Source organism: Phoxinus phoxinus (genome assembly GCF_949152265.1).
Source record: "Phoxinus phoxinus genome assembly, chromosome: 25".
Lineage (NCBI taxonomy): Eukaryota > Metazoa > Chordata > Actinopteri > Cypriniformes > Leuciscidae > Phoxinus > Phoxinus phoxinus.
This window is the reverse complement of record NC_136900.1, coordinates 22,875,554-22,903,130: the sequence shown is the minus strand read 5'-3', so window position 1 is coordinate 22,903,130 and position 27,577 is coordinate 22,875,554. Positions and strand designations below refer to the sequence as shown.

Genomic DNA, 27,577 nt, shown 5'->3' with positions numbered 1-27,577 from the left:
CCGTAACTTTACTAAAAGAATACAAAGACATTTTCATTGGTAAATTACTTCTGGAGAAAAACACTGCAGACACTGGACAAAGATGGACATTTCTAGAGCGCATGTGTCGAGTGCCTGTGTTAGCGCACTCTATCAAATGTCTGCTACATGTTTGACTGTACGTATACGAATAAAATAATTTTAAACTTAAGTAATTGGTCTTGTGATTTTTCACCCGGCAAACAATAAAACGCTCACGTTTGATGTTAGCATTTTGCGAAGCTAACAACAGGATAGTTGAATAAAAAAACAACAACAGTACAAACAAATTTCAGTATGAACCAACTATTATTTCCTGTTAAAAAGGAAATGTTTGTAAAAAAAAGTGTTACAAAATACTGCATGTTTACTAAGGGGCTGTTTACATGGCAACGTAAATGTCAACTAAAACGTAAAACTTGTTGACGTTTTGGGGGCTGAAAACGCAAACTTTTGAAAACGTGTTTCAAAGTGCAAGTTTTAGAAAACGGTCTCCGTGTAAACCACAAACACGCGATGTCATGCACATGCGTTTTACGTGTTCAGTCTACAGTGTTTCATCGCCATCTATTGGCCTGGCAGCAGAGTGCAGCATTTTTTAGACGTTTTCGCGGATCCGTGTGAATGGGGGTCGTTTTCACAATGGTGTCGTCCGTACGCGTAAAACTCAAAGGAAAAACTTCTTCGCTTTAAGCATATCGTTGTTGTGTAAACGTACCCTAATTCTGGTCTTTAGCGCGAGTGATTTGAACAAACCCCTAACCTTAAGTATAATCCCCTAACCAAAATGACTTCTAAGTGATTGGACTTATTATTTTCATCTGGCGAACAATAAAACGTTCAAGTTTGATCTTAGCATTTTGCTAAGCTAATGACAGGATAGTCAAATAAAAACAAATTAAAATAATATATTTTTAGTGACACAACTTTATTTATTGTTAATTTAGACTCTTGCCTCATCCACCAACTTGAATTTTTCATTAAGCTTATCACAATGTATTTTGGGATTTCCTGCTAAAATGAGGCACTATGATTCATTTGCTACGTTTTTGAACACACTGAGGTGAACACACACTCAATGCTATGACTGTGATGCCATAAAACGCTGCCTTCATAGGAAGCTCTTCAGCTTTAGTGATTGTGAAATATCAGTGAATGTCTTGTCACGACTTCTCTGAATGTTTTTTTCTTTTGTCCTGTGCAGCAACAACCTTCTTCAATCTCATAAATCTGCAGTATAGCACAATCTCCGAGTTCTGCACCGGGGACACGTGTCAAGCCATGACGGCCTGTAATACGTAAGTCCTTTCGTTTTAATTTCTCTTGTTTCGTCTGTCTTTCTTGCTCTTTCTTCCTCTAGACGTGTCCTGGGGCGAGAATCAGAAACCTTCTTTTTACGAGAAGTGCTGCTGGATCAGATATTTCTCATATTCACAATGTTTTCTCCATTTGAAGGCCAGCACACACACACTGGCTTTGTAAGAATCTGGGTTTGTAGGTTTGATTCGGGTTAAGCACGACTGGAATGACAGCTGACACACATTTTACTGAAGCCAGTGCTTGTTTTTGGCTTTCAGATGTGTTTTGAACGAGAGAATACAAGGGAACTATTCTCAGAATTGGAGGTTTTGTAAGTTTGTGTGAGGCGGGACCGATTAAATGACCTTAAAAGCCTATAGTTAAATGTTCTCACCGACTGAATGGGCGTTTCAAAAGATCAGTGAAAGAATTACTTGTGACAACATTTACCTTTCAGCTTTAGTCTCTTAAACCAACTCTGTTAAAGTAATACTTACTTTTTACTCCATTTGTAAGAGTAAAGAGTAAAATATTGTGTGATTTACATTATAATAACTTAAATAACAACACAAATAATAATAATATATATATACCGGTAGTTATATATAATTTTTACTAAAATTACAAAAATGCTCAGTAATTGAGTATTTCTTCACACAGTTAATTGACGTTTTCTCAGAATAAGTGGAAAAACACCATAACCGTCGTCACACAATATCAATAATCCACCCTCATAAATTATACCAAAATCCATTTAAAGGTTGATAAAGGCTTTAAAGGAGACCTATGTCTTTTTTCAAAGTCTTGATGTTGTTTTTGGGGTCTATAATAGGTTTTCACATTCAAAAATGTTCAAAAATCACATTATTTATCACATATTTAACAGTGTTGCTGCTCCACTCTTCCCAGTCTGTCAGTAACACTGTTTATTTCCTGTCTCTCTCTCTATGAGTAAAGCACAATGCGCTCTGATTGGTCAACTGGACCAGTGTGTTGTGATTGGTCAAGCTTTTCGAGCGTGTTTGGGAAATGACGCACCACCAGTTTCAACACAACTAACGCACATCAACCAGGCCTCATAGTATACGCTTTATTATGTGTTTGCCTTTTGTGGGAATTATTTAAATTAGGAATATTGTTAAAGGAGAACTCCGGGCAATTTTTAAGTTAATCTTGATCGTTATACCTTTGTGAGTTCTGTCTATAGAAAAAACCGAACCGAATTAGTGCTTGCAACGCGGAGCTGCTACCGCTAATGCCCAGAGCTCACTCAGCTAACGGCAGTTATTGGGCATATTCATAAAGAGTGTTTGTGTGCCTCTTAACAGACACAACATGCAATTAAAATGTCTGTCCAACATGAACAGGGTCCTTACATGACAACAAGATGCGTTTAGCAACTTAGCCATTGTTTAAATTCACCTAAATAGTGTTTTAGACGGCTAGCTGTAGTCTCGCGATGAAGTCCCGTGGGAACTGCCGTTGTAGCCGGGAAAGGTAAATAGAAGTGTGTGCAGGAGGAGGAGCGTCGTGTGTGTGAGGAGTGATGATCGGAGTTGCTCACAAATGAAGAAGAAATGGTTCGTAACGTAACTATGGAGAATATAGAAGATTTTGAACACATGGAAGAGGCTTTTGAGTTTGGTCGTCCTTATTTATTCGAACCCGAGTATACAGACGAAGAACTCGCCTCACACTCTTCACACACAACGCTGCACACTTCTTCTATTTACCTTTTCCCGGCTACAACGCGAGTTCCCACGGGACTTCAGCGCGAGACTACAGCTAGCCGTCTCTAAAACACGATTTAGGTGAATTTAAACATTGGCTAAGTTGCTAAACGCATCTTGTTGTCATGTAAGGACCCTGTTCATGTTGGACAGACATTTTAATTGCATGTTGTGTCTGTTAAGAGGCACACACACTCTTTATGAATATGCCTCATAACTGCCGTTAGCTGAGTGAGCTCTGGGCATTAGCGGTAGCGGCTCCGTGTTGCAAACACCAATCCGGTTCGGGTTTTTTTCTATAGACAGTACTCACAAAGGTATAACGATCAAGATTAACTTAAAAATTGCCCGGAGTTCTCCTTTAAGTGTTTGTTCCCGGCAGAAAACTCAAGACTACAATGGCGTTTCAGGGAGTTCAGAAACTGTGACACTGATCGAGAATAACTCTGCAGACCTTTTTCATGCTCAAACAGCAACAACGTTTTGTAAAAAAGCATAATAAGACCCATTTAACACTGATCGTACATTTTTTTTTAAACTTTTAATTTAAAAAAATTGAAGCATTCAAAAAATGCCCCAATTGTAGAGTCACTCGAACAGAAAGACTGTACACAGTCCCACGAGTAACCATGTTGACTTTTCCACTCTTTGCTCGACTCGTTTGGCCTGTTTGGCCGGAGCGAGTCCTGGGTGTGAGTCGCTAAACTCCTCATTTACACACTGACCCGTAGAACCACATGCTTGACTATTCATGGTCTACAATTACAAACACACACGACACTAACAATTGCGCACGACTCACCCCAGGCATACCACGGAGGGCAAGGATGGGAGCGCTCAAAACACAAGCCTTATTTTCAGTCACTGCCGGCTTTTCAAGTGATAAATCAATTACTGATGAAAAGACTTGGAGGAAAGGATGGCCAAACAGACCTGATGGTCAACTTGATTCGGCTCTGTCCTTTCATGTGTGATTTAGTGCAGAGTTATGTGGTTATATGCTGAGGTGTTTTAATATTAGTGTGATTATTGGGTGTTACTTCAGTCATGGATGAAGGGGTTGATTGCCCCCCCCCCCCCCCCCCCCCCGCCCTCTCTCTCTTTACATTACTTTCTTTTTTTTTCTTCTTTTTTTTGTGCATAAATGTTGTCTTATTGTCCCAGACTTTAAATAATCTTCGTAAAAAATATTTAACTATGATAATTTGAACAGTTAAATATTCAATATATACAAATGTTAATTTACATTTTTAGCTGTAAGACAATTTTAGCTTGATCTAAAATGTGAAACAAGTGATCTGTGAGGAGGAACTTAAGCTAAACATAAATTGTGAAAAGCATTTTTAATATTGTGAAAATTCAGATTTTTTTTTTTTTTTTTTGGAAACAAATGCGAGCTATAAAATTATCCTTAAAAACAAACAATTTGTCCAATTTATTCCAAAAAAATTTTCAAATGTAATTTCCACCACTTCATTTTATTAAACAAACGCATGATTTAAGACACTGTGGTGAAAATGTTTGTAACATAATAAAATAAAAATAAAAAAGACAACTCTCCTTACCTTAGTGCATGTACATGTCATGAATAAAAACTACGTTTTTTTTTTTCAAACGTCCATAGAGCCAGAATTCCCCATAGTTGAAAAAACACTCAAATGTTTTCTACTTTTGCATAAATTGTGATCCTGCAAAAAAAAAAAAAATCCTGTTTCCAAAGTTCTGTTTTCAGTGGGAATTTTTACTCTATATGTATTAGTTTTGTACAGGTAGGTTTAGTACTTGCAGTTATGAAATGAACTTTTCTCTTAGAAATTGAATCTATAACTCGACTGTCGTTTGCAGATATTGAGGAACATTGAGAACTTGCTGGCACTCATTCTGTCCATCCAAAGACATGTAACGCCTGTGTTTACACGCTAAATCCAGTTAGCTTACATTCACCGTTACTTCACTGAAAGGATTAGTTCACTTTAAAAAAAACTTTTGCTGATAATTTACTCACCCCGATGTCATCCAAGATGTCCATGACTTTCTTTCTTCAGTCGAAGGTTTTTGATGAAAACATTTCTCCATATAATGGACGTCAATGGGCCCCAAACGGTTCAAGGTCCAGATGACAGTGTCAGCGCCGCTTCAACGGGCTTTAAACGACACCAGACGATGAATACGGGTCTTATCTAGCGAAACCATCGTCATTTCAAAAATAAATAAAAAAGTTTAAGTTTTATAAGCACAACCGCTCGCCTTGCTCTGTTCTGTGATGCGCGTTCGTGACGTCACGTAATACGCAGTTACGTTGTAAAGGTCACGCTTCTGTGAAAAGTAAAACATTTCTGTCCTGACGAAAATGTTCTTTTAGGCTTTTTAATATTACAACACCAGGATACGCACACGAGATGGGCATTTTAAACGATAAACTGACACAAAGACATTTGAATATGTGTGTATGGTCCTCCTTCCGCACATCTGTAAACACTGACTCGTCAAGCGTGACCTTTTCAACGTAACTGCGTATTACATGACGTCACAAGAACAGAGCAAGGCGAGCGCTTGTGCTTATAAAACTTAAACTTTTTTATTTATTTTTGAAATGCCGATGGTTTCGCTAGATAAGACCCGTATTCATCGTCTGGTGTCGTTTAAAGCCCGTTGAAGCGGCGCTGACACTGTCATCTGGACCTTGAACCGTTTGGGGCCCATTGACGTCCATTATATGGAGAAATGTTTTCATCAAAAACCTTAAGAATATCTTCAGAACACAAATGAAGATGTTTTTAATGAAATCTGAGAGCTTTCTGTCCCTCCATTGACAGATACGCAACTACCACTTTCAAGCCCCAGAAATGTAGTAAAGACATCAGAAAATTAGTCCATGTGACTCTAGTGGTTTAACCTCCATTTTATGAAGTGACGCGAGTGCTTTGTTTGTGTTCTGAAGTCTTATGACACGAGGATGAGTATTAATGACTTTATTTACATTTTGGGAGTGAACTATCCCTTTAAACAAGTGATCTTTACTTCATCCGTTCGGTTCGTGTTCATGTTTGCTCATGCGTTGCATGCATCAGGCAGAGGTGGACAAAGTACACAACTCCCTTACTTGAGTAAAAGTACAGATACTACTGGTCAAATATTACTCCGTTACAAGTAAAAGTTGTAAAAAACGATTTTTACTTAAGTAAAAGTACAGAAGTACTCATTTTTAAAAGTACTTAAGTATAAAAGTAAATGTCAATGCATTGTTTTATTATTGTTGCATGTAATAGCCAATTTACAGTAACTTATGCCTCTGAATCTCTGCCTGCCTACCCTCATATCAATATCACATTTATTTCACAGTTCCAGTCTAGAGGATGGATACCCGACCCGAGCCCGACGGGACCCGCCGGTACCCGACGGGCCGGGCCGGGTTCGGACAGATATTTAGAAATGATGTTCGGGTTCGGGTCGGGCTCGGTCTCATCAGCGCGAAGGCATTGAACATTTTAAATTTAAAACAGCTTATGTAGGTAGCCAGTGTGCCTGATGCTTTCACTTGATGCAAACGTTCGTTTTTGTTATTAAAATACATGTAAAATATTACCATCCGTCTTCCTGTGTGCGGACATTTGTTTATGTAGCCGTGACAACGAAACGCGTGCATAATGTGCGCGCGCCAGGTGTTAAGAGCGCTTGTTGCTCCGCGCGCTGATGCGCTTGTCCTGTTGACATTTCCGATTGCCTTCCTACAGTTGCTTAATAAAAGCGGGCTTTCCACACAAACAAACGTACAATTGTCATTAGTATGAGAAAAAAATGGGATTTTAACTGTCGGGCTCGGGTCGGGCTCGAACATAAATATCTTTATGCCTGTCGGGCTCGGGTCGGGTTCGGTTACTGCTCTGTCGGACGCGGGCCGGGCTCGGACTGAAAAATTCGGCCCGATCCACACTCTATTCCAGTCGTGGGATTGAACTAGTGTACTCAATAACGTCCACAATGGGTTCGGACACACAAATGGCTGTTCCCAGTTTTTTGGCTATGAATATGTTAGCCGTGTTATCTATAAACTAATGTGCTCCAAAACAATGACAAAATACGCATTTAGAAGACCAAACCCAACGTTGAAAATTAAAATCATGTTGATCTCAGAATCCAATGTCAGATTGACGTTAATCTCCAACGTTGGACAGACGTTGTATTGTGGTGGAAAATCGGTTGACGTCAGAAACCAACATCAGTCGAGTTCTGACGTCAACCCGACATTCATTTCCAACCAAAATGCAACCAAAATAATCCCTGACGTTACTACTTTCTACTCAAGGACCTTGACAGAAATGTAGTGGAGTAAAAAGTACGATATTTGTCTTTCAAATGTAGTGAAGTTAAAGTAAAAGTTTCCAGAAAAAATAATACTCAAGTAAAGTACAGATACTCAAAAAGTGTACTTAAGTACAGTACTCAAGTAAATGTACTTTGTTACTGTCCACCTCTGGCATCAGGTCACTGGGTCTCTGCATGCTGTACGGTCAGTTATGCGGACAGTCTGCATTCCTAGAGATTTGTGATGTCTACACCCCCCCGAACCCACGCTGCCCTCCCAAACTGAGCAGTCCTCCTTTAGAAAGGCGATAGCAGCCGCATTCCAGTTGTTTTAAACCGTAAACTGTTGCTCACTTTGTCCTAATGTGCTGGAAATGGGACTCACAAGAAGTGAATTTTAAGTGTAGTTTGTCTTTTCCACAGAATATACTACTGGCATGATGAGAGGGGGAAGAAGACGAAGTGCACAGCGCCTCAGTATATCGACCTCGTCATGACTTTCGTGCAGAAATTAGTGACGGACGAAGAAATCTTTCCCACAAAATACGGTGTGTATAATTACTGCCCTCTAGCAGTCACAATAGAGAACTACACGATTTGAGATTTCAACGTTTGAAGTAAAAGCCCTTGATCAGTGGCGCCCTCTAGTGTTCACAGAGCTTTGTGAAAATAACTGGGAGTTCTCCTCGATTTACTCTTTTCTCTTGCAAGAAATAGCCATGCATAATAGAATTGGAGCATAGTAAAAACGATCTCTTTATAAGGAGTTAAAAAATATATATTAGAATTATAATGATTTATAAAAAGTAATATATTATAAGTAATTTAATAATAACTTTAATAAAAAGGTGTCCGTTTTACAGTGTAATTATATATTTAAGTACTGTGTAATACTAATTAACTACATATATTTACTTTAGGATTAGGGGTTAGTTTAGGGTTAGTTGCATGTAATTATGCATAATTTATACTTCAGTAAATACATGTGTAACAGGGACACTCTAAAATAAATTGTTACCAATTTTCTTTGTCATAGTATAATATTTAAAAAACTATTCATTTTATGTAAATATTTAATGCTTTATTTATTTTTATTTCTCTGACATTTAATTTCAAACAATAAATGAAATTACTCATTTGAGTTTAATTAAACCTGATTATTTTAATAGTTATTTACTTTTTTTTCCTCTTGAACGAAATAGCTGTTGTCAAAGTAAAATAAACGTTTGTACAGAATAATAAATATTATAAATAATACTATGAGAATAATAACTTAATTAGATGTCTTATTAATCCTAGTAGGTTTCCTTATTTCCTAACAATTGATTTAATTACAAACAATAAATTATATGAATCATTTGTAAATTAATAAAACTGAATTATTTATTTTAATACAGTTTATAAACAACTGTTTTCAAAGTAAAAATAAACCTTTTATAAGGAATAAAAAAATCATTATAAATAATGTACTTTTTTTAACCCTAGCTGATTTTGATATTTCAATCAATAAAATTAGTATATATACATTATGTATATATATGCATTAAACATTATTTAAAAAATAAAAATATATATATTTTTTAATAATGTTTAATGCTTTACTTACTTTGTATTTCCTAACTAATTAATTTCCTAGCTAATTATAAACGATAAATGACATTAGTCATTCGTGAATAAATCTGATTATTGTTAATTAACAATATTTATTTAATTTATTTTGTAAAAATAATATAAAATACACTTTTATAAAGAATAACAATATTATAAATAATATAACTTTTTTTTTATTAATCCTAGCAGATTTCCTAATTTCCTAACAATTGATTTAATTACAAACAATAAATGATTACAAACTATTTTTTTAATAATTTATGAACAGTCGTGTTTAAAGTAAAAATAAACCTTTCATAAGGAATAAAAAAATCATTATAAATAATATAATATATATATTTTTAAATCCTAGCCGGGTTTGATATTTAAATCAAGTAAATGAATATAAAATAAAGTGTTTAATGCTTTACTGACTTTTAATTTCTTAACTAATTATAAACAATACATTTGCAAATAAAACAACAACAAAACATTAATTAACAATATTTATTTTTATTTAATTTGATTAAATCATAATTAAACATGAAAAAAACAAACCCAGATGCTAACTATCTCAATTCCCTTTCAGGCAAAGCCTTTCCCAACTCGTTCGAGTCGCTGGTGAAGAAGGTGTGCCGGTTCCTGTTCCACGTGCTGGCGCACATTTACTGCTCGCACTTTAAAGAGACCGTGGCTCTGGAGCTGCAGGGACACTTGAACACACTGTACGCACACTTCATCGTCTTCGTCAGGGAATTCAACCTGATCGACCCCAAGGAGACCTGCATCATGGACGACCTGTCGGAGGTGCTGTGCGCCCCCCTGCCCCCCCTCCCACACAATCACGTGACCGAGAGATGAGCCAATAGCAGAACTCCCAGGAGGAAGATGACAGGAAAGAAAAGCGGGACGCCTCATTGGACGGCTCCCTCCATCACTTTTCCCTCACCGTGTTAATGTGAACTGATCAAAAGGATGGGGCGGGAGGGCCGCTGGTCTGCAGTTCCTGTACCAGCACAGATTGCGGTGAATGTTTAACAGGACAAACAATCTGACAACATTATCATTTATATAGGAACATTTTATATTTTAATTTGCTTTTTATTATTATTTTTGCGCATACGCCCTTGGAGGTTTTGTTTTCTTTTAGGGAATGGTATTTCAGCTCGGCTCTCGTCAGTGCCTTAGATATATAGCTAAGGTATTGTTTGTGTATATGCAACAGTGTTTAGAAAATGACCCTTGACCTCTGGCTCCCCCTTGTGGAGGGAGTGACGTCACGCTGTTTATGATCTCTGCAGCCTTACTTCACCTTTCTCTTTCATATTCCAGCCATCATTCATTGTCCATTTTCCTATGTTATCTCAACCATTTCCAGTGGTTCAAAAGTGTATTCTTAAGCCTTTCAAGATTATGTAAAAAGGGTATGATGGTTTGAGTGATGCTTTAGAGAAAGTCTGGACTTGTGTGTAGGTTTCTGACTAGGATAACGCAATGTCTGCACGCTCGGTGAGATGATGCAGACAGGGACTGATATTTGTTGCATGGCAGTTGACTTGCTGAGTTGTATTGATGAGAGAGCACACCCTCCATTATTTTTTTATTTCAATTTTTATCTTTTTTTTTATTTTTTATGATCAGAGGTCATGAATATTGTGGCAGAAAATGCACATTAAGTCCCCCAAGAAATAGATTGTAACTATATATATATATTTAAAAAAAAAAAAAAAATCACAATAATTGCCTTTAGCGAGAGAGCATCTCTCCTCCTTAATTAATTTATTTTTACTTTTTTATCTATTTGCAGAGTTCTTCTTTTCTTGCTTTCTTTTTATGTATTTTAATTATCTAAGTTAAAAGCCACTTAATATTTGAGGCTCTGCAAAACATAATCAAATAAAAACAAGAAATGCCACTTTACCTCTGTGTTGCGTTTACTTCATTAATGAGACGGTCCGGCTGAATGGGAAGAGTCCTCGATGAATCGCCATCCTTGGGAACTTGGTGAGGTTAGTTCAGATTTGAAACGTACACGCATGAAGAAATGGTTTTGTGAAGACTCCTTTAAGATTATGTTCAGACTGCCAGCAGAAGAAGACAGACTAAAACCGTGCGCGAACATCACTTGATTATGGAGAAAATCCTGAGCAGTGATGCCCATTTTGCTGCCATTTTTTTGTTGGACAGGAAAGTGAGTTCAGAAAGTGAATCGACACCTATTGTCATTCAGAATACAACGAAATTACAAAGTTAAAGGGATAGTTCACCCAGAAATTAAAATTAGCCCATGATTTACTCGCCCTCAAGCCATCCTAGGTGTATATGACATTCTTTCAGACGAATACAATCTGAGTTTTATTTAAAAAATCCAGATTCCAAGCTTTATAATGGCAGTGAATGGCCGTTTCTGTATGGAAGTCCATAAAAGTGCATCTATCCATGATAAAAGTGCATCTATCCATGATAAAAGTGCATCTATCATGATAAAAGTGCATCTATCATGATAAAAGTGCATCTATCCATCATAAAAGTGCATCTATACATGATAAAAGTGCATCTATCCATCATAAAAGTGCATCTATCCATCATAAAAGTGCATATATTCATCATAAAAGTGCATCTATCCATGATAAAAGTGCATCTATCCATCATAAAAGTGCATCTATACATGATAAAAGTGCATCTATCCATGATAAAAGTGCATCTATCCATCATAAAAGTGCATCTATACATGATAAAAGTGCATCTATCCATGATAAAAGTGCATCTATCCATCATAAAAGTGCATCTAATTTTTTTTATTTATAAAAGTGCATCTATCCATGATAAAAGTGCATCTATCCATGATAAAAGTGCATCTATCCATGATAAAAGTTAATCTATCCACCATAAAAGTCCTCCACACAGCTCTAGGGGGTTAATAAAGGCCTTCTGAAGTGAAGTGATGCGTTTGTGTAAGAAAGATATCCATATTAAAAGGGAAACACGAAAACTCTTGCCATTTCTTCGCTGATTTTCACTTTTGTTGTCGCATGTTTTCTCAACGAGCTCCCCCTACAGCTGTGGAGCGTATATTTCACAACACTGTCGTAAAAAAAAAAAAAAATTCGTGGCACCCTCCTCCCCCTTTCTACCGCTGCAAATGTGCATTTGTTATTATCGGAGCCGGCCAACTTTATCGTGTGGAGCTACCGAGGTGTACACAGTATCATAGAACATTGACATGTATGTTGAATTGCCGTAAAGCAGTTTGTGTATCTCGCTAGTTTTCGCTTCTCACGAGATTTCCTATTTTCAACTTACCGGGACGTTAGTCCCCATGTTGCAAGGTTGGTTTTCCACCTGGGAACGCTGGGGGAAGCGTGGAAAGTCACCATATTTAACCATTCAAATGATTGAATTTTCCTTTGTAACATGTTAAATATTAATATTTTTCTTACACAAACTCATCGCTTCACTTCAAAAGGCCTTTATTAACCATCCAGAGCAATGTGGAGCACTTGTATCATGGATAGATGCACTTTTATGGACTTCTATTCACTGCCATTATAAAGCTTGGAAGAGCCAGGACCATTTTTAATATAACTCAGATTGTAGTCGTCTGAAAGAATATTGTCATATACACCTAGGATGGCTTGAGGGTGAGTAAATCGAGGGCTAATTAAAAATTTTTGGTGAACTATCCCTTTAAGTGAAAACTCAGACTCGATCATGCTGATCCATGTCTATAGATGGCAGTGTAGAGACTATGATCTTAAAGCAGGGCTGCCACTCACACACATTCAGCAAGACTCTGTTCTCACGTGATCACATCAGCGTTCTCACGCAGTCAAAACTACACAGAGGAGCAAAGAAGACTGACAGGACAGCAGGTAACATCAGTTATGAAACAAAGTCTCAGCTTTTAAATTGTGTCTTTAAAAAAAAAGAAGAAATTCAAACAATAAATATGTTGGCATGTGAACTGATCATCTCTTCCTCTTTACTACTAGTTACAGTACGAAACAAACATGAATGAACACAAAAAGGTAACTTAAAAGAATCATGTCTTGAATTGTATGTAATCACATTCGTCCAATCAGTGTTAAAACCGCAGATAGACATCATTAAAACAGCTTGAGAAACTGCTGAAACTTTCATACAAAGAAAGTACCCGCATTTGTTTACTACGAAAGGCACCTCAGAAACAGTGTCAATGTGTGACTCAAATATTTGTGTCTCAAATCATTTCTTAAGAAGCGTTGGTGTTATTTGATTGAAAGGTGCGTATTGCTGAAGACTCGCTTCATGAAAAACACCTCAAAGCTCATCTTTATTAACTGCCTGCAGACAAAACCAGCCCTTTGAGTAATAATCAATTAAGATACTAAATCATACACATTTTCTATACTTGATATGTGAATTTAAATGTTTTAAACCATTCTCTCTCTCTCTCTCTCTCTCTCTCTCTCTCTCTCTCTCTCTCTCTCTCTCTCTCTCTCTCTCTCTCTCTCTCTCTCTCTCTCTCTCTCTCTCTCTCTCTCTCTCTCTCTCTCGGAGACGGCACTTATGTAGGCCTACCCTAGTGAAAAATAAATATACAATAAATGCCTAAAAGTCGTTCAAAACGCAGCAGCGAGATTCCTGAAGGGATGTAAAAAGTTTGAGCATGTTAGACCCCTTCTGAGATCCCTACATTGGTTACCGGTTCAGTATAGAATTGAATACAAAATTCTATTGCTGGTCTACAAATCACTAAACAATCTTGCACCATTATACCTGTCGGACCTACTTCACTTAAATACCCCCAAGCGAGGGCTTAGATCGGTAAACAAATTCCTTCTTCAGGGGCCTCATTTATAAAACTGTGCGTAGGAACCTTACTAAAAGTGTACGTACGCACAAAAATGGCGTACGCAAAAAAAAAAAAAATCACAGCCTACCTGATAATTTGCGCACGCATAAAAAAAATGTACCGCCCTTTCTCCGCCCACATTCAACCATATATAGACAATGCAAATTACCTCATTAGCCATGCATATATTAAAGGAGCAAGGAAATTTGTGTTTTCAGCGATCAGATTTAATCATTTACACCTTATCACATTAATCACATAATGAGTGATAGGCCTACATCCATTTAAGAATGGAAGTAAAAGAAATTAAATTTACGTACTTTTTATCTATCTATCTATCTATCTATCTATCTATCTATCTATCTATCTATCTATCTATCTATCTATCTATCTATCTATCTATCTATCTATCTATCTATCTATCTATCTAACTAACTAACTTATCTATCTTTCAAACTTTAACCTACTTTAAACATCAAACTACTTTAAACTTCTTCAAACTCTCTGGTCCGGCTTTCTCAAGCCAACTTAAAGTTTGTCTCAACAAACTTTTTTTTCTAGTTTGTATTTTTTGTTGTAACCGGGACTTATGAGCAACTTGTAAATATTGTAAATATTGAAATATGTCAAACTTAATTTTGCCATTTTGCAAAGGGTTAATTCCCTTTATCCGCAGTCAGTTCCTCAGCTCACCATCAGTGTCGCCAAACTGCTTTGTCTTCAAAATGTGCGTACGCATGGGTCAGAGTTTGCGTGGAGGTGCGCATATTTTCACGTCAAGTTTTTCTTTATAAATCCCACCTTTTGCGCAGGAACTGGCGTACGCATGTTTTCAGCCCCGTTTTGTGCGTACGCAAGCTTTATAAATGAGGGCCCAGATTCCCAGAACCCGCTTGAAAAATAGGGGAAATAGAGCGTTTGAAGTAGCAGGCCCCACGTTGTGGAACAAACTCCCAATCCAAATTAAAATGGCCTCCTCCTTATCTGAGTTTAAATCTGCTCTGAAAACTCATCTGTTTGATTCAGCTTTTAATATGTAATTGGATTTTGTACTCACTGATCCTAAGTGATCATTGTGATCGCATCTATCCGCAAAATGAATGGCTTACCTTTCACACTTTCCCATTAAATGATTTTCAACCACATTAGCGGTGCTCCAAATGGCCTTTCATTTCACAATGTAGGCTACTGGCTAACTAAACAACAACAGGTAAAAGAAAGTCGGTCACTTTAAATGTTTTATTTGTAGAGAAAAAAAAACATCCCTCTCCATTTTCAATTTCCTTAAAACAACCATACCTCTACGAGCGCTCTAAAGGGACATGGTGATGAAGAAAAAGAAATGTCCAAGAGAGCTCAACGTGAACTAGGGTTGGGCCGATAGACCGACTTTGGCTTTGCGCCAGCTACAGCGCGAACGCACAGTATGAATCTGGCAGTTATGTCACGTCACTGTACATTCGCTCCTTAGTGGTCAGCTGCTGCTGAGTGAGACCAAATCGAAATTGCTGATGAGATGTAGAGGAAAATATTAGTGGAAAATTAGAATTAGAATGTTACGTTTAGTATTTGCAGCTCGTTTCTGTATTTGGTTGTGTTGTGAGTATTTGCAGTGTGTTTCTGTATTTGGTTGTGTTGTGAGTATTTGCAGTGTGTTCCTGTATTTGGTTGTGTTGTGAGTATTTGCAGTGTGTTTCTGTATTTGGATGTGTTGTGAGTATTTGCAGTGTGTTTCTGTATTTGGATGTGTTGTGAGTATTTGCAGTGTGTTTCTGTATTTGGTTGTGTTGTGAGTATTTGCAGTGTGTTTCTGTATTTGGTTGCGTTGTGAGTATTTGCAGTGTGTTTCTGTGTTTGGTTGCGTTGTGAGTATTTGCAGTGTGTTTCTGTATTTGGTTGTGTTGTGAGTATTTGCAGCTCGTTTCTGTATTTGGTTGCGTTGTGAGTTTGCAGTGTGTTTCTGTATTTGGTTGCGTTGTGAGTATTTGCAGCTCGTTTCTGTATTTGGTTGTGTTGTGAGTATTTGCAGTGTGTTTCTGTATTTGTTTGCGTTGTGAGTATTTGCAGCTAGTTTCTGTATTTGGTTGCGTTGTGAGTATTTGCAGTGTGTTTCTGTATTTGGTTGTGTTGTGAGTATTTGCAGCTCGTTTCTGTATTTGGTTGTGTTGTGAGTATTTGCAGTGTGTTTCTGTATTTGGTTGTGTTGTGAGTATTTGCAGCTCGTTTCTGTATTTGGTTGTGTTGTGAGTATTTGCAGTGTGTTTCTGTATTTGGTTGCGTTGTGAGTATTTGCAGTGTGTTTCTGTGTTTGGTTGCGTTGTGAGTATTTGCAGTGTGTTTCTGTATTTGGTTGTGTTGTGAGTATTTGCAGCTCGTTTCTGTATTTGGTTGCGTTGTGAGTTTGCAGTGTGTTTCTGTATTTGGTTGCGTTGTGAGTATTTGCAGCTCGTTTCTGTATTTGGTTGTGTTGTGAGTATTTGCAGTGTGTTTCTGTATTTGGTTGTGTTGTGAGTATTTGCAGCTCGTTTCTGTATTTGGTTGCGTTGTGAGTATTTGCAGCTCGTTTCTGTATTTGGTTGTGTTGTGAGTATTTGCAGTGTGTTTCTGTATTTGGTTGTGTTGTGAGTATTTGCAGCTCGTTTCTGTATTTGGTTGCGTTGTGAGTATTTGCAGCTAGTTTCTGTATTTGGTTGCGTTGTGAGTATTTGCAGTGTGTTTCTGTATTTAGTTGTGAGTATTTGCAGTGTGTTTCTGTATTTGGTTGCGTTGTGAGTATTTGCAGTGTGTTTCTGTATTTGGTTGTGTTGTGAGTATTTGCAGCTCGTTTCTGTATTTGGTTGTGTTGTGAGTATTTGCAGCTCGTTTCTGTATTTGGTTGCGTTGTGAGTATTTGCAGTGTGTTTCTGTATTTGGTTGTGTTGTGAGTATTTGCAGTGTGTTTCTGTATTTAGTTGTGTTGTGAGTATTTGCAGTGTGTTTCTGTATTTGGTTGCGTTGTGAGTATTTGCAGTGTGTTTCTGTGTTTGGTTGCGTTGTGAGTATTTGCAGTGTGTTTCTGTATTTGGTTGCGTTGTGAGTATTTGCAGCTCGTTTCTGTATTTGGTTGCGTTGTGAGTATTTGCGGCTCGTTTCTGTATTTGGTTGCGTTGTGAGTATTTGCAGTGTGTTTCTGTATTTGGTTGCGTTGTGAGTTTTTGCAGTGTGTTTCTGTATTTGTTTGCGTTGTGAGTATTTGCGGCTCGTTTCTGTATTTGGTTGCGTTGTGAGTATTTGCGGCTCGTTTCTGTATTTGGTTGCGTTGTGAGTATTTGCAGTGTGTTTCTGTATTTGGTTGCGTTGTGAGTATTCTGCAGTGTGTTTCTGTATTTGTTTGCGTTGTGAGTATTTGCGGCTCGTTTCTGTATTTGGTTGCGTTGTGAGTATTTGCGGTTCGTTTCTGTATTTGGTTGCGTTGTGAGTATTTGCAGTGTGTTTCTGTATTTGTTTGCGTTGTGAGTATTTGCGGCTCGTTTCTGTATTTGGTTGTGTTGTGAGTATTTGCAGTGTGTTTCTGTATTTGGTTTCGTTGTGAGTATTTGCAGCTCGTTTCTGTATTTGGTTGCGTTGTGAGTATTTGCAGCTCGTTTCTGTATTTGGTTGCGTTGTGAGTATTTGCGGCTCGTTTCTGTATTTGGTTGTGTTGTGAGTATTTGCAGTGTGTTTCTGTATTTGGTTGCGTTGTGAGTTTTTGCAGTGTGTTTCTGTATTTGTTTGCGTTGTGAGTATTTGCGGCTCGTTTCTGTATTTGGTTGCGTTGTGAGTATTTGCAGTGTGTTTCTGTATTTGGTTGCGTTGTGAGTTTTTGCAGTGTGTTTCTGTATTTGGTTGTGTTGTGAGTATTTGCAGTGTGTTTCTGTATTTGGTTGCGTTGTGAGTTTTTGCAGTGTGTTTCTGTATTTGTTTGCGTTGTGAGTATTTGCGGCTCGTTTCTGTATTTGGTTGCGTTGTGAGTATTTGCAGTGTGTTTCTGTATTTGGTTGTGTTGTGAGTATTTGCAGCACATGTGTTGTCAAACTGTTGAAGATGTTTTCTTCAGTTTCAGCGCGTTGAGCTCTCTCAACCACGTACTCATGTGAGCCACAACACAAACAAATACACGAGGAATAAGAAATGCAATTGTTAGAAACCAGACTTTTTCATCTCTGAGGATTGTGCCAATGTAATTTGCAGTGATTAAAAAATACTTTAACCTATATATTATTTTTGTTTGATATTGACTGCTGATTGGGGAATATGGTATCCTTTTTTTCTGTACTGAAAAGCATAATAGGTAGCCTAATATGTGCTTTGTTACATTAACAGTTTAAACTATCAATAGCAAAATAAAGATATAAATGTGCATAATGTAAAATATACACATTTATATTTTGCACATGATACAAATGTTGTATTTATACACATTTATATTTTTTATTTTGCACATGATACAAATGTACATTAAACTCATTATTATTATTATTTTAACCAATTTTAAAGTTGTATTACACATTTGTTCGTGAATTTCCACCCTTCTGCTGGGATCAAAAACAAGATTGGATTTTGTGATATAATCCAGTTTCAGATTTTTTTTTTTCAACCCATATTAAAATGATCCAATCCGATAGCCGAAATCCGATCAGATTACTTATTAACAACTGGGCCCAGAAGATATGTGGGTCAACTTCAGATCTAGTATTAGGCCACAAGGTGGAAGCATTTCTCAAGTAAGGCGCGGTTACGCTTATGCATGACACGAATTTACTCATTTTAGGGCGGGGTCTTGGCTCGTGAATATTGATTAGATAAGTGACTCCCGAGCGTTTACTGTCTGCTCCCGAGTCACTTCGGGACGGTTGCCACGCAACGTCGGCATCCATGCGCTAATTATATTCTGGTAAACCAGAGTAGGATTCACAGCACCGTGGGCATATGCATTAATATTCACAACACAAGGGTAAACCTTTAGCTACTGTAAGGTCAGCACAGTGCACTACAAAGCAATTCAATACAAACAGGCTGGTTTATTTATAACAAGGCATTAAACAGGGATTGTATTAAACGTCATGCGCTTCTTCAAAGCATGTGCATATCATCCAGTTCCCTGAGACCTTCATTCAAACGTGCATATTTCTCAGGAGATCTTTATATCAAGAAAACAAACATGGTTAACAGTGCATCCGTATTTCTTGAATCCAAACGAAAATATTATATAATATATTATATCTCTAGTTTTTTTTATATATACACATACAAACCATTAACCTCCTGAGACTTACCGATTAATTTTTTGTCTAGTGCAGTTGACATATCGACACTGTTTTGTTGTTATAAACAGCTATATTTGAATGTCAGTACTTTTAATTCCATTACAATAGTTTGAAATGGATACTAATGAAGCGTCTCAGGAGGTTAACACCAGAACAGTTTCATGTTTCTTTGGTGTGCTGGTCTTGGTTCTTCTCCTCACGGATGCGCCTGTTCTGTTGGACTCCTGCACTTTAAACCTCTCCAATCCTCCCGCCTCGTCCAGAGCTCGCGCGCTGCAGCTCGGCGTGGACACTTTAACGGTGTTCCCAAACTTCGAGTAGTCCACAGCATACATCCCATCTTCTTGAGACACCGTAGGCACAAACCTCTGACCCCATAATATCTCCTCGGACAGGTACGAGGTCCGCGCTTGTGTGGTGATGCCGGTGGTCTCCACAACCCCCTCCAGTACGACGACCACCTCAAGGTCCTCGTGCTGCAGGTCAGCCGCCGATAGATCATACAGCGGGCTGTTTTTGTCAATCACGTGACTGATGATGAGGGGGGACACCAGAAAGATGCTGTTGGTGCCCACCGGGTTGTCCATCTGGATGTCTATCTGATCCAAAGGCACCATCTCGCCTTCATTGGTGAAGGTTTTCCGCACCACCTGCATGTGGATGGCGGCACTGATGATCATGCTCTTCCTCAAGTCCCCGAGGCGAAACATGAAGCACAGCTTGTTGTTTCTGACGGTTATAACCGCGTGTTTGCTGAAGATGAGCGTTTCCGCTCGCCGGTTTGCTTGCGCGGTTTTCATGAAGATGCATCCTAACATGATGGCATTGATCAGCAAACCGACTATGTTCTGAATGATCAGTATCACGATGGCCGATAGGCACTCCTCAGTGACCATCCGTCCGCCAAAACCGATGGTCACCTGGACTTCAATGGAGAACAGAAAGGCTGAGGAGAACGAGTGGATGTCTGTTACACACGGCACAAAGTCGTCACCTTTCGGGTCCAGGTCTCCGTGCCCGAAGGCGATGAGCCACCAGACCATCCCGAACAATAGCCAACTGCACAGGAAGGACATAGTGAAGATCACCAGAGTGTGAAGCCATTTTAGATCCACTAGAGTGGTGAAAACGTCTTGTAGAAACCGTCCTTGTTCTCGTATGTTCGTGTGCGCGACGTTGCACGTTCCGTTCTTGGCGACGAATCGCGCCTTCCTCGATTTAGTCTTATATTTGGGCTGTAACACATTCTCCGCCAACCGAGTCAAGAAATAGTCATCGGGAATGAGTCCTTTTCTGGACAACATAGCTGGTCCATACTACAGTTTCGCGGCTGCGCTATTAAGTTGTAACATGGCAAGTGCGCTCGTCTTCAGTGCGCGCCGCGCTCGGTGTCCGTTCACGCGCTCACATGAGGGTATAGGAGGTCCCGTGGGAAGACGACACTTTTAGTGATCCGGCTGCCGCTGCCAGTCAATTGCAACCGGATATTTTCTCGCACATCCTCAGATGTGACTTCAGAAGGACTCATTCAGCACACGGCATGCGCGCTAAACGCGATCTTCACAGTGAGAAGAGAAGCCACTCCGCGTTAACGATTAAAAGACATGGGCTACTACACTGTAGGCTACTACACTTCTATACTTAGAATGCCTATCATTACACTTATGTCATAGTTAGGGCTCCAGTTCTAAAGAGACACACTATACTAGTCCGCAATGCTGTACTACACTTAAGCCTGCTACTTTACTCTGCTTTAATAATATAACTTTTTAAAAAGAGCATTTTTATCATTTATATAACTATGGTAACACTATTTTAATGTGTCCTTGTTACACGTTACTGTAATTCACTAAACTAATATAATTAGGCATAATTGCATGCAACTAACCCTGAACCAAACTATTCATAACCCTATAATTATTACACATTACTTATGTATAATTACACTGTAACAGGGACACATTGAAATAACGTGTAACATAATTATTTTTACCCTTTTAATTGCATTTTTTTTATTTAACGATTCACGTACCCTATAGACAACAAAGCTGTACTGTACTAGCTTGTTAATATTTTGTTATACTCTGCATTAACAATAAAACTCAGTTTGTGAGTGCAAGTTTGCATGAGACAAACTAGGCTACACTATGCTATATAACTAATAATCTATATAATAATCTATAACTGTTACTGAACTACACTGTAGCTTACTATACTAATTACCTGTGAATGAGAAACACATTTAGCTTTTAAAAACAACAAACTACAGTATAAAATACAAAATACTGATTCATTTCCTAGCCTACTATGTACTGTGCTATATTTCACTCTTCATTAACAATTAACATATTTAGGTCTGTAGTGAATAACTATAATTAATACAATACACTACAGAAAACAATGCTGTACTTACTACACTATAGCATAGACAACAGTGCTGTATACTACTATGCTCTTCATTACCAATAAACATTTAGCATCAGTCCTAACTACAGTATATTATACTACAGCTAACAATACTGTACTAAAATACGTTATAATAATAGTGAAGTCATAGAATTCACAAAACATATATTCATTTTGGGGGATATGAAGTACACACTTAAGGTCAAGATCATGTCATTTTCACAACTCACAACTTTGTTTTTGTCTAGTTAAAGTTTTTCAGAAATAAGTTTTGTTAGCTGAACAATCAGAATTTGGCTTGTTTTCATTCCTGTCATAAATTAAATATACGTAGCAACCCTGACTAAGATATTAATATATCTATGATGAAGATTGTTAACTATAGGCTACAAGTTGATAACTACATATTTTTTTAACTTATTGTTATAAGTCCACTTTGGATATAAAAATAATATCAATGATTGTTTAAATTGTAATATAAATGAATGTTTTATATAATGTTTCATTTTCTAAATAAAAATCTGTAATTTTTTATAAAATAAAAAAATGGAAAGATAAAAAATGGCATACAGGTTGTTTAAATATTTTTTATTAATAAACGTTTAAGATTTTATTTACAAATGTGATTATGATAAATACAGTTATAAATAATTTATAATTCACGGTACAAGTGCACTTTCAGTAGAAGGTCTCCGGTCTCATTTGTCGGCTCGCACGAACGACGCAAACACGCTGTCCTCTTGATTCAGGAGAACCTCTGGTTTATCAAACTCCAGAATGACTCCTCTCTTCATCACAATCACCAGGTCTGCATTCAGGATGGTGTGCACACGATGCTGTGGAAACACACACACACACACACACACACACACACACACACACACACACACACACACACACACACACACACACACACACACACACACACACACGTTAAATGGCTGAGAGGTTGTTTGCTCGGACTGAAATGCCTCTTCATCATTAAAAGCATTGGATCGTCGTCCTGCTGGCGGGCTTTAACCACAGATAGACTCCAGATATTAAAGTCCGAAAGCAACTTACGGCGATGGTGACCACAGTTCTGTCGGCGAAGGCAGTCATCACAACTTTCTGTAGAATGCTCTCCTATTAAAAAAAAAGAGCATTATTAATATAATATAATAGTATATAATAAACTATAAACCTAACCTATTAAAAAGAGCATTTTATATATATATATATATATATATATATATATATATATATATATATATATATATTCAAACGTTTATAATTTCTATATAAAAAAATGGAAATGTGTAATTTCAAATATTTTAAACTAATCCATTGTTATGATATATATATATATATATATATATATAAAATATTTATAATTACAAACTATAACCTTACATATTTAATAGAGCATTATATTATATTTTTAGTCATTCAAATTTTTTGTTTATATATAATTTATTATTATAGAAATGGCTACATTGAAATTATATAAAACATTTTTTTTAATGGAAATTTTATTTAAAACATTTTAACCCAATGTTTTAAAAAGGGCATTATTATATTATTTTAATAATGCAAATTTGTATTTTATATATAATTATTATTAAAATGATTTACATTATTATTAAAATTTTAATTTGCATTATATTATAAAGTTAGAAATTATATAAAATGTATGTTATATTATTATTATCATTACATGTACTAGTTACATAAAAATTTATAATTTCTAACTCTTCAACCTAATAATATAATATAATTATAATTTTAATTAATCTATCTTTTCAAATACATTTCTCCAATTTAGTAGTTTTTATCCACAAATTATATTATTGTTAACAATTTAAGGGAAGGATTTAATAAAAAAAATGGGGGTTTTAATAAAAAAAAGTGTTTTAATGATAGCTTACATCAGGGGTTTTCAAAGTGTGGGGCTGTAGAGCTGGGCGACTGTAGAGATTTTTCTATATAGTTTTCAGCGCAGGACTGCGATAGAGCAGCAACAAAACATGGACGAATGAGAAGGAGCGGGACACTTACTGCGCTTATTATGTTTCAAAATGTCTAAAGTGAAATTAAACAGGTGGGCGAAATTTTCATTTTATTGGATCCAGCTCTTAAAGTGACAGCAGCCTCATATAAGCCAGTCATTACTGCACCCACACACCGGACGCGAATAGCGCGTCAGGCGCGAGTGATTTCAATGTTAAGTCAATGCAAAGTCTTTGCATTGACTTAACATTGAAATGACTCGCGCCTGACGCGCTATTCGCGTCCGGTGTGAACGCACCATTAATGTCAATCAAAAAACAAAAGAAAAAAATAACTCACTGCTCTTCACTAAATATCATCCATAGCGTTATTATGAATATGTGAATATGTAATTTGACTTTGAAAACCCCTGGCTTACCGTACATTCAAGCTGGCATGGCATTTTTATTTTGAATTCTTTATATCAGAAACACCAGTACTTTTCACACGGATGCTTTCCTTTCATTTTGAATCTATCAAATTGTCCCTCACTGTGTGTGCATTCCTGTATGAAACCCAGCCAGTGCATTTAGCACAGCCACGGTTCATTTCCTCCGCAGAGATGGAGGAGAAGTGTGTTTGAGAATAGTGTGAAGTGAATCGAGGTCGTGGACCCTGGGGGGGTTCTTCTACCTCTCAGACTCTCTATTGTACTTCCAAACACACACACACACACACACACACACACACACACACACACACACACACACACACACACACACACACACCGTAGCCATGTCTATGGAAGCAGTGGCCTCGTCCATTATCAGAATACTGCTCTTCCGCACAAATGCGCGCGCCAGACAGAACAGCTGACGTTGCCCCTGGCTGAAGTTCTCTCCACCCTCGGTTATCATCGCATCTGAAACGCAAAGTATCATCAATCATATATTTAGATTTAGTTAAGATTTAAAATCAAATCTTAACGTTGAAAAGGCCTGTTCACACCAATGATGGTAGCTATAATAACTATATAAATATAAAGTTTTAATAATCGTTCTAATTCTATGAGAATAGGGAAGTCCACACGGCAACCATAAAGATAACAGCACAGAGGAAAATTATTGTTCGAATCACTTTTAGGACGATTTTTTTCCAGTTAATGAACAATTAAAACATTGAGAGCCAATCAGAATCCAAATTAACTATGCAGGTTTTTTCATTTTTTTCATGAGTCATTGGAATGGTTATATTACTTTTTTCGGGTTGAATGGTGGTCGGCTCGCACCCCCCTATCGCCTGTGAGTGGAAAAAACACACTTGCAACGGCGGGCGTCAGGAAGTATCGTGTGATATCAGGTCTCGCGATGTAAAGAATTGCTTTACAGCAAAAATAAATCTGCTAAAATTCTGTCATTATTGCGCTCCCTCACGCTGTTCGAACCCGAATGAAGAAGACGTTGTAAAGAATGTCCCGTCGGCTGTGATGTCGCTGATCTACTAGCCTCTGGTATCTGAGAGTCGACAACAAGTTGTTCAAAATTCACTAAACAGTTTTTTCCTCAGTGAGAATATGGAGCTCATACTCAAGATCATACTAAAGAAACAAAAACCTGATGCATCAAATATGATACTCAAAAAAGCTGGCGTATATGTTTTTGTCAAGACTGTCTAAACATTAAATAAACTGTTCCATTAAAAAAATATGACCGGGTTAAAGTCATCATTTACTCGCCATTATATCATTCCAAACCTGTACAAACACTGATCCCCATATAGACTTTCCTCACAATATAGTGACATTTTTCATATATTTCAAATATCATCTTCTATGTTCCACAGAAAGAAAAAAATCATACTGTAGGTTTGGAACGATATGAGAGTGATTCAATTATGAAAGGTTTTTCATTTTAGGCCAAACTATCCCTTGAACATGTGATTTCTATCAGTCTCTAATCATATTTTTATCATATCTTAGGTGTCTTACCTAGTCCTCCAGGCAGGGTTTTAACTACTGGTTTGAGTTGTGCTATTTCTAACGCCTCCCACAACATGCTGTCTGTGGCCTTCATCTCTGGATCTAGATTAAAACTGAACACAAGAAAATTTGATCGTATAAAACTTCTCATTATCAATTCAGTTTGTCCCAGAAATCCTTCATCTCTACAGCCCAAACTGATGTGTTCTGGGGGTTTTAAAAACACTGAAACGGGACAAAGGCTATGATAGATTATGAGAGAGAACTGCAATGATTAATAATATATGAATGCTCATTCATGCTTGTATGTCATCCTTTCATAATGTAAATCTGAGGGAGTTTGGCCTGTGAAATCACATCTCAGGTGTCAAATTCAAACTGATAATGTTGATTTTTATTGTAAATGAATAAAATGTCTAGGATATTGGGACAGTTTTATTCACTCATGCAGTATTCGGTTTCAAGAGACGCACCGGATGGTTCCGCTGAATAAGAAGGGATCTTGTAGAATAATAGAGAAGCGCGACCTCAGCGTCTGAAGAGGCATCTTTGCTATATCGATGTCATCAATGATGATTCGCCCTGTTGGAGTATAGAGACTTCATATCCATGCCACATATTATACTCTGTAAATTAAATTAAATTAGCTTGGCCTTGATAAAAAAAAAAATGAGTCACCCTCAAACGTGTCCACCATCCGGAAAAAGGCCAATGAGAAAGATGACTTTCCACTTCCTGTTCTACCACAGATGCCAAGCTGTAACAGATCAACTGTTTATGGGTAACCTTTAACAATACGTAATCAAAATAATTGCCAGTGTGTGTATATAGAGGGTATGCATTGACGTCACTTTCCCACTAAGGCATGCCTCCTCAGTCGGACTTAAACATCTTGCAACATAACTGGCTTTAAGGGGAAACTGTAGTTTGACTCGACTCCAGGGATTGGACTCGACAGTGATCCTCACACCTCACCAAAGAGGTTGTCCATGATGGACATTGACATGAGGCCAGGAATCAGGTTCTCTGTCATTTTTATGTACCTGATTTTGACCCCCGGGAAATACAAGCAAAGCCTGTGAATACTTTACCTGCTAGACAACACTACAAATACAATATAGGTAGATCTATATCTGTCATATCGCCCAGCCCTAAAACTTGATAAAGCACTAAGGCATTAAACATAAAATTGTGACTTTCTGTAAAGCTGCTTGGAAATGATGTGTAATCTGAAGCGTTATACAAATAAATGAAATTAAATAAATCAAGACATTATTTGTTGGTGAAATTAAAGTGACGCTTGAAACTGACGCTATTTCAAGGTTTGCGTTCTCGAGCCACCAGGCACTGTTGTTGTGCAAATGAAAAGGCCGGAGTGCATTATGGGTAAATAACTAATAATCCTTGCAACGGAAGTGAATCGATCAAAACTAACTTTAGCTGGATAATAACCTTATTCTAGAGCTGCTGTAAAGCCAAAACAATCTCTGTTACTTTCATTTCCTATTATCACTGTAAAGCTGCTTTGAAACAATCTATATTGTTAAAGGGGTGGTTCAGGATTTTGGACATCGGACCTCATTTTCAAGTTAGCCTAGTTGTTATTCATCAGTGGAGACAGTTTTCAAAAATGTTCATCCAGTTCTTCCAGTTGCATAGTTCGCCGATGCTAGGCTAGCGCGAGTCAACGGTATAAGCTAGCCTGCCATTAAAAACTGTTTTACCCACTCCACAGTACACCAAAATCAAATAAATTATAACGCCAGACTGTCGATGTAAATGTCTGTTGAGAGAATAATGTTAGAAATCAAACTACCCTTTCATTGCATTGCAATAGTTACACTTTGTTTCCTGTATTTATTAGCACAGTCTACAGCAGCGGCGGAGTGATATTAAGTTACCTAGGCAACCGAGAGTCTCCACATGACGCAAGTGTATTTACCTGCCGCTGACACTCATCATCACTACAGAAGCAGAGTATATTTCACTAAGAAATCAACATAGGACTATGGACACGTTTGAAAGTCATGCCAATGTTTCAGACTTTGGAGACGAGGAATGTGTTTTATTCAACGAACCGAACCGTGCATGTATGAGCCGGCGAAGAACTAATCGAGATGGATGCTAAAAGGGCAGAAATTGAACTGTAACGTTATCTCCACTA

At 37.4% G+C, this 27,577-nt stretch overlaps 3 protein-coding genes and 1 long non-coding RNA gene across 10 annotated transcripts in view; 2 read left to right on the top strand and 2 right to left on the bottom strand.

Annotated features, from left to right (window-relative positions):
- mob2a (MOB kinase activator 2a) overlaps positions 1 to 10,862 on the top strand; it is a 52,010-nt gene extending 41,148 nt beyond the window's left edge. For all 5 annotated transcript variants that reach the window (XM_079604364.1, XM_079604362.1, XM_079604361.1 and 2 more), the window contains exons 3-5: positions 1,223 to 1,316; positions 7,776 to 7,900; positions 9,532 to 10,862. In XM_079604364.1, the coding sequence (XP_079460490.1) occupies positions 1,223 to 1,316; positions 7,776 to 7,900; positions 9,532 to 9,803 (491 nt within the window). In that variant the 3' untranslated portion in view covers positions 9,804 to 10,862. The remainder of the gene's footprint in view (positions 1 to 1,222; positions 1,317 to 7,775; positions 7,901 to 9,531) is intronic.
- Positions 10,863 to 12,750: 1,888 nt separating this feature from the next.
- Positions 12,751 to 27,577, top strand: part of LOC306994056 — a 48,698-nt gene continuing 33,871 nt past the window's right edge. The window contains exon 1 of the long non-coding RNA XR_013796613.1: positions 12,751 to 12,814. This is a non-coding gene — a long non-coding RNA (uncharacterized lncRNA). The remainder of the gene's footprint in view (positions 12,815 to 27,577) is intronic.
- kcnj11 (potassium inwardly rectifying channel subfamily J member 11) lies at positions 16,694 to 20,624 on the bottom strand. The gene has a single exon (XM_079603978.1). It carries the CDS (start codon positions 20,363 to 20,365, stop codon positions 19,196 to 19,198), a length of 1,170 nt encoding a protein of 389 aa, XP_079460104.1. The 5' UTR covers positions 20,366 to 20,624; the 3' UTR covers positions 16,694 to 19,195.
- Positions 22,037 to 27,577, bottom strand: part of abcc8 (ATP-binding cassette, sub-family C (CFTR/MRP), member 8) — a 72,427-nt gene continuing 66,886 nt past the window's right edge. For 2 of the 3 annotated variants that reach the window (XM_079604359.1, XM_079604360.1), the window contains exons 35-40: positions 26,092 to 26,170; positions 25,887 to 25,995; positions 25,423 to 25,526; positions 24,224 to 24,357; positions 22,530 to 22,592; positions 22,037 to 22,303 (exon numbers count right to left, since the gene is read on the bottom strand). In XM_079604359.1, the coding sequence (XP_079460485.1) occupies positions 22,166 to 22,303; positions 22,530 to 22,592; positions 24,224 to 24,357; positions 25,423 to 25,526; positions 25,887 to 25,995; positions 26,092 to 26,170 (627 nt within the window). In that variant the 3' untranslated portion in view covers positions 22,037 to 22,165. Of the gene's footprint in view, positions 22,304 to 22,529; positions 22,593 to 24,223; positions 24,358 to 25,422; positions 25,527 to 25,886; positions 25,996 to 26,091; positions 26,171 to 27,577 lie in introns of those variants that run through there. The other variant, XR_013796612.1, reaches the window with a different exon arrangement.